General features: G+C 33.8%; 2 protein-coding genes across 2 annotated transcripts; both read right to left on the bottom strand.

Annotated features, from left to right (window-relative positions):
• Window positions 1-1,152: 1,152 nt before the first annotated feature.
• Window positions 1,153-1,719, bottom strand: LOC145007019 (uncharacterized). The gene has a single exon (XM_078966024.1). The coding sequence runs from the start codon at window positions 1,717-1,719 to the stop codon at window positions 1,153-1,155; it is 567 nt and encodes a 188-aa protein (XP_078822150.1).
• A 1,054-nt stretch (window positions 1,720-2,773) lies between these two features.
• Window positions 2,774-6,999, bottom strand: LOC145004394 (VIN3-like protein 2). Its single transcript, XM_078963305.1, has 4 exons — window positions 6,733-6,999; window positions 4,581-5,274; window positions 4,130-4,425; window positions 2,774-3,880 (listed from the first exon to the last, which is right to left on the bottom strand). Exons 1-4 carry the CDS (start codon window positions 6,773-6,775, stop codon window positions 2,973-2,975), a joined length of 1,941 nt encoding a protein of 646 aa, XP_078819431.1. The 5' UTR covers window positions 6,776-6,999; the 3' UTR covers window positions 2,774-2,972.
• Window positions 7,000-7,818: the final 819 nt, after the last annotated feature.

The following is a 7,818-nucleotide window of genomic DNA, read 5'->3' as shown; positions in this document are numbered from 1 at the left end:
AACTTCATTCTTGAATTCTTGAAACTTGGAGAACACTTCAGACTTTTCCTTCATGAAATACACCCATACATATCTTGTATAATCATCTATAAAGGTCACCATGTATTTCAAACCTTTGATAGACGGTTTCTTAACAGGTCCAAATACATCAGAATGTACAAGTTCTAGAGGCAACTTAGACTTGTACTTTGAGTGTTCGAATGGTTGTTGATGAGCCTTTCCAAATTGACACCCGGCAGACACTAAACCCTTTTTGACTTCAAGTTGAGGGAGACCTTTCACCATTTGCTTTTTGATCATCAAATCAAGCTTGTCATAGCTAACATGACTCAACCGCATGTGCCAAAGATCCACATTTTCATTCCTCTTTGTCTTCTCTACATAAGTTGTTTCGGCAGATATCACATAAATTGAGTCTGATCTTCGTCCTTTTAGAATTAGCTTTGATGGAGTCACCAATTCTTTGTAAATCTTCACATCATCAGGGCCAAACAACACATAGTGGCCAGCAGAAGCAAGTTGAGAGACAGAAAGAAGATTCTTTTTCATACCTGGTACATGGTACACACCTTCAAGTTTTAGTTCCCTGTTATTGTCTTCTGGGCAAAACACAACATTGCCAATGTGAGCAATCGACAAATTTGAATTATCAGTTATCACTACTACTTTATTGCCTTCATAATTTCTGGATTCTTGCAACTTTTCATGCTCTCCAGTCATGTAATTAGAACATCCAGAATCTACTATCCATTCTTCAAATTTGTTGCCACGACTCTCTACTGTTGCGTTAAATGCCACCTCTTCTTGGTCTTGAGCATAAAAAGCTTCTGCATCCCATGTTTCTTCTACTTGAGAAGTTGCAACATTTCCTTCCTCAATGTTTTCTGAACGACAATCACGTGCCATGTGACCCCTACGCCCACAATTATTACACCTGAAAGGGAATCTTTTGTGGGAACGGTTACTCTTTGTCTTATCTTCAGACAATTCTCCTTTATCAAACTTGCAACTCGTCTTTCTTTGTTCATGGTGTTTACTCTTGTCTGACTTCTTTTTAGACTGTGATTTATACTTCCCTTTACTTTTCTCTGCGTAAAGTGCTTCATCATCAGTCCTAACCGTGGCACCTCCCATCTGCTTCACTAAGGCTTCCTATCCTGCCAAGAGATTCTCAAACTCAACCAGTGAGGGTTGAGTTGCCCAACCTTGAATTGCAGTTACTAAGCTTCTAAACTCTGGTTTGAGACCATGTATAATGATCCTTTTCATCCTCGTCTCACTGATTTGAGACTGAGGATCAAGCTCCGTAATTTCTCTACAAGTAGACTTCACCTTGTGGAAGAACTGAGGAATTGTCATGTCTCGTTGAGACACAAACAAGAGTTCATTCTCGAGCAACTGTAGCTTTGTATCGTTCTTCTTAGAGAATAGGGCTAACAACTTATCCCATGCCTCTTTTGGTGTCGACATATCCCTGATATGCTCGAGTATATCTTCTTCAACGGTTGTCTTTAAGACGAACATTGCCTTGCCTGCCTTGATCTTCCACTTTCGTAGGTTTCCATTGTTATCTTCTGCCTCAGGTTGTTTTGTTTCGGTCCCTTTCACAACTTCCCACAGATCCTGTCCTTGCATATAAGACATGATGCAAGTTGACCATGTATTGTAGTTCTGATTGTTAAGCTTCTTTACTCCACCAACAACTTGTAAATCAGCCATTGACAACAAGTCTCTGATACCACTTTGTTAGCTTTTAGCAAAGACAAAACACCTTTTGATACAACAGGTTTCAAGCAGAGTAAGTTTTGGAAGAAAGAGTAACTGACACACAAAAGTGTTTTTCTGCATATATCAAAAGTGACGAAAGCTACATAGCATAAAAACAGAAGTAAAACTGAAAAAGAAAACTGCTGCTACCTAGAAAACAGGAATAAGGCTATGAAAACAAACTACCCACTAGCTTGACTAATTCAACAAGGCAATTACTAAAACATAAAGAAAATAACTGAAGAATAACAGAAGGCTTACACGTGATTGGTTGACCAAGTTGATATTGTTCTCTTTTAACATATACCCCTTAAAAACAATTATATTTTAATATTTTTTATGGTTTAATCAATGTATTTTAATTTAATCAACTAAGCAAATGTGAACTATTACAACGGGTTGTAATAGACATGCACAACTTTAAACAGTAACTACATATAAATACAAGTTATAAATTAATCCAAATACATAAAAAAACACATTATCAAAGTTTTACATCAATACACGTACATCAAAAAGAAAAGAAAATATACAGAGTAATACGGAAACATAGTATTAGATGAGAACAAAGCAGTAAATAATATTTAAGTATTTGAAAAATCTGTTTGAAATTATCAAGTTGCAAAAGCATCAAAGTTTGTTATACAAAATAATTTATTTCCATATGCTTTTATTTATTTTAACCTGTTCAACCGGGTTTTTATAAAAACCAATTGATTCATTCTGATTCAAAAATAGATATAAAACCGGTATTAACTGAACCGTTCCCTTCTCTAATTCAGAATCCAACTGGTTTTTAAAACATTGATAACATTTACAGTTGACCCCTTTTTAACTTGATATAACATGTCAAAATGGTCTAAATAATTAAAATAATAATAAAATTAAAAAAAAAAAAAAAAAAAAAAAAAAAAAAACACTTAAATGGAAAGAAAAAACCAAAATGTAATAGTTAAACTACACACACAAAAAAAAAGGTTTATATATTTGGCCTTTACTGGAAGAGTTAAAAGCTATAGACCACATTCACAAATTCCATGTATAATAATAATTATTATACGATATTTACATACACGCATCCATAAATATCAATAAAGATTAGCCAATAATAACAATATCGAATTTGAATGATTTTAGTCTAAATCAATAACTTAAATAGTTACCGTTTAATCCTTTATAAATAATCCAGATTAGACCTTTCCAATTCAGTGGAAAAGCTTCAAGCAAAGCCCAGATGAAGAACACCTCTTCCCTGTAATCACATCAGAAAAAGTATCCACAAGCTGCCCTGCAAGTGAAGATGGATCCTCCATTAAAGTATCCACAAACACTTTGACGATTCTAACCTCCTGTTTACTCGCTCTTAAACTATACCACGTAAGAAATTTCTTCCTAAATCCCGTATCTATATGCCCTTCACATTCCAACCATCTTATCACCTTCACATAATACCCAAAATCCCGATCATCTCCTTCTTCCCCATTTATCTTCTTCGAAGAACTGCCATCTTGCTGCTGTTTTTCCTCCTCAGATTCGTCGTCAAGATTATTAACCTTCTCCGATGCTTTTAGGGTTTCTTTCTTGGACGGCGTAATGGGTAATTTAGCGGAAGTAGTAGGGACAAAAGGGTCAAAATCTTTACAGTTCTTGATGATGTTTATATCAGTATCAATCACGACCTCTTTCTCTTTCTGCTTTTCGCTCTTTTTATAAGCAACAATGGTGTTGTTTTCATCTTCAACAGACGAAGGATTCGAAAGGCTGCTGGAATTCGTTGGTGGACTTTGATTTGCGTGAGTTTTTTCATCTTCGGCTGTTTGAAATTCGATTTCAGAGGTGCCCAATTCACGCGTGCTTTCGAAATGAACGACTTTTAGAATGTATTGAGTGGATGGAGTTAGATTTGAGAGAAGGAATTTGGTGGTAGTTTGTGTAAATAATGTGCATGTAGGTTTTAAAGGGTATTCTGAATCTAGGGTTTTTCGGTGCCACATTATGTATCGATGTGTTTTGATGTTATTGATGAAAGATTGATCTTGAGAACCTAAAATTATGGAAACTGTTGTTGGGGAGATGTTTTCGAATCTTATAATTGGTGTCAAGATGCTGGAATCTGTATAATAATCATCATAAATTTTGAGATTTTGTTTGTTAGGTTTAAAATAGCAATGTATTTTCATTGGTTTATTTATTATAGCATCCTACTTTTGTTTCTTGTTATTAGAGCATTATAAATGCATGTTTACAAGTTCAACATGTAATAAGAAAGAAATTAAAATAGAATGCTATAATAAACAAATCGATAACTTTTGATATTTCTTGCATTTAACCCAAACTAAAAAGATTTAAAGAAAAGACATACCATTAAATGTCGCGCCGGATAAAACCGAATCCACAGATTCAACTGCAAAAGCGCATAACTTTTGAATCTCTTGTCCCAAGGAAAGTCTGTTGACTATTCCTCTGGCCCGTTTGACTGGCAAACCAGTCAACGGGCCCACATCTGCTTCTAGCTTCTCCATTATTTCATTTACAATTTCATTAAGTTTTTTGTACCGGTGGGTCCCGGCCAAGAGTTTTTGGCTTAAGGAAACGCGGTAACACAAGATGTCAACCCGCCTAGTGTCCCTTGCTATCATCATTTGTTTTCTCCAACATCTATATGTATACACAAAAAATACAAACTAAAAATCTACCAAATTATAGCAATGTACTTTCACCTTATTTATAATTTCGTAACTACTTTCAAAATTTTGTTCTAAAACAATTAAAATTTCCAAAAAAGGCACAAGAAAACAAGGAAAGAAACTTACCCAAGTAAATCATTAACTTTACCACAAGAAACACAAGAGAAATTCCCATCAAGTCCTCGATTGACCCCATCTTTCGGAATCCCAGATTTGTCATGTCTCAAAGCACATTCAAGATGACACGACATCCCACAAGAACTCCCGAGAAACGGAGGATCCGAGCTACAAATCAACCACAAACTCGGATCCTTATTATCATCAAATTCACGACAAATACAACAAGAACACCTCTTACAAAACCCCCCATTTTGACCTAACTTAGCCCTACAAGCCGAATTCTTGCAAAACTCCACATTATCATCAACCAAATCCAAATCAACAACATCAATTAAAGAATTATGATTGTTGGTTGAAATCAAACGATTCGGGTGTTCCGATTTCCTATGTCTTTTCGTAGCCCTTTGATGACTTCCACCATTTTCAGATGATTCAAGATTCATTATGGTTTCATGTTCTTCATCGTTTGCTCTCTTTTCAGATACTATTTTTAGAAGGTGTTCTATGATTTTCAACTTTGTGAGACCTGTGTACTTTCGTTCTTTTCCCATTTCTGCGCATAGGATTTGGAGAATTTCTTGACGGCTCCAAGATTGTAGGAGCTCGGGTGCTCCGTGGGACCATTCGGATACTTCGTATACAATTTCTCTTTTTTCTTCCATGCTTAATTTATTGCACTTTGATGGATCAAGAACAAACCCTGAAAAGAAATCAAAGAATCAAGATTCAACAACATTGTAAAGTTGACTGAAAATATAAAGGTTTTATATTAAAAAAAAAAAAAAAAGACTGGCATGTGAAATTATTTTGCGTGCTTTATGTCATAGTCTGAGGAAACCACAATGATAAACTTTTTTTAGGTAAGAATTACATTTAAAATGATGATATATCAATTATTATGTCAATGCCAGTTGTGATATTCATTGCATGTATATAATATATTAATACGTATTAACACATATAATAAAAGAAGGTTGCATCAAAACATAAAGAAAAATGGTTGACTTAAAACTGATAAAGACAGCTTACCCATGCTTTGTACTATCGGAAAGGAGCAGTGTTGTGTATAATCTTAATTTTATTTTAAAAAATTATCTTTTATTTTTGTTTTTTTGACTTTGAATACACATAAAAAATGGAAAATTAAGTGGGGTGTTTGGAAAATTTACTTTTTATTACTTTTAGCGTTCCACTTGTATAAAACGTTGTCAAAGAGAACACTAGATCGATTAATCAAAACTCTTGACACGATTATGGATGTTTGATACAATTAGGAAAATTTGTAAAAAGCTACAAAGTTATATAGAGCCATGTAACTGGTCAATAAGTCAACACAAATCATGTTCTAACATTAAAATAAATGAATGGATGTGGGTTTTGATAATAGAATCCAGTAGTAGATTAAAGATAGGAATATGCTTAGTAATTTTATATTCGTCACAAGAATCAATTTATTACAGCTTCCCCAAATCTGATGATTTTGACTCTAAAATCGATCAGAAAATCATAATCCAATCACTTCTATAAAAAACACTCATCCAATCATCTTGTAGATTTAATAACCTTATCACCCAAGATGAAGAATACAATCATAACCACTCATCCCTGAGAATTAAACACGAATCTAACATATACATATATTATATTATATATAAACACACTCAGAAACACATATATAAATATCTATCGATCATTAATTGATGAAAATTTTATAGAAAAGAAAGAGTTGCGACACCTTGTTACCTCGACTTTCATTGATAAAATTGAATCGGTTGATTGAAAGTAAATTATTCCGTACAACAATGGAAGAAAGTGAGAAGGACAGAGAGATCAGAGAGGGGTCGAGTTTAATCACAATAGGACCAAAGATTTCTGTGAAATATTAGCTGGCAGATGATGTGATTCACGAGGACATAGAAAAAAAAAACATGCAGTATTACTAAATCAAACGTAGATCCGATTAAAACGGTGAAACTTCTTCACCAAATCGTCTACAAAAAACCAATTTTTTTCATGGGTGGATGATACACATAACAAGCAATTGTTCAAAAACAATCAAACCCCAGAAAAATAAGTTAAAGAATCGGAAACCCCACAAGGGAAAAGATGAAATAAAGTTCGAAAAACGGAATGATTGATTGAGATATTGATTAATTACCTTCAAAAGAGCAAGAATCCATGATAGGGGTAGTGTTGTTCATCAAAAACAGGAACCCATCACCACATTATTAAAAGAAATCGAGCAGTTTTTATGAGGTTTGCAGCAGTAACAGAATACGTACGCAGATAAAGCTGGGGAAAGAGAGATTAGGAGAGAGAAATCGGAAGAAGAAAGAGAGGGCGTAAATGGAAATTGTGCTTGCAAGTAGGAAGGAATCCACGAAATGGGTCCTCAAGCCTCAAGGAATGCTATTTAGTATATAGAATAGGACCCGATGCGAGTGTTTGTTGGGTTGGGGGTTAAAAGCGGCTGCATGTCATCGCCTACATAATGAGTTGTTTTAATCGAGTCAATTTATTCGTTGAATTTTACTTTATTTACAACCAAAATTTAAGTCACAAGTGGGAAAAACTAAGAATAAATAAAATTATGATAAATTTTTAAGACCTTAAGATTTAATGGGAATGGGAACTTTTAAGTTGGGGTTTTCTATAAAACTATTTTAAGCCAAATTAAAAATTACAAAATGTTAGGAAGGACAAATACACCAAATAAATACCCAATTATAAATTTCAAAATTACTCTTATGCTTCATCCAAATGAATATTATAGTTATAATATTATCTGTTAAGGTTGAGGGAGAAACACATGATTTATTAAATATCTTTACGATTAAGTAGACATGTCTCGGATTTTGACCATATTTAAATCAAACCCCGCAAGTATTATAAGAGTTTGAATATTATTTTATTCGTTTACAACCAAAGATATTCATTAACCCATTTATTAAAAAGGTTTGGTATGAACATCGTTACGTTTATAACACATTCCATATAAATAGTGGAAATATAATATTTAAATTTCCCGGGTGTTGCTTTTTAATTTCAAATCCAAAGCCCAAAGGTTAAGGTGATGTTTGTTTTTCTGAAGCAAAATATCTACAATCTGTAAACCACATCTATAGACATCTGCAGCGGAGAAAGTGGACCAAACGTCTGCAGTGTGAAAAAATAAGACTGTTTGTTTTTGTAACATCAACGAGCTATTAAAATAAGCTAAAATCTAAATAAACTGATTGTTCTA

This window comes from Lactuca saligna, chromosome 7 (assembly GCF_052625555.1).
Source record: "Lactuca saligna cultivar CGN05327 chromosome 7, ASM5262555v1, whole genome shotgun sequence".
In the NCBI taxonomy this organism is placed as follows: Eukaryota; Viridiplantae; Streptophyta; class Magnoliopsida; order Asterales; family Asteraceae; genus Lactuca; species Lactuca saligna.
Note: the sequence above shows the minus strand (reverse complement) of the source record. Positions and strands in the feature narration are given on the sequence as shown.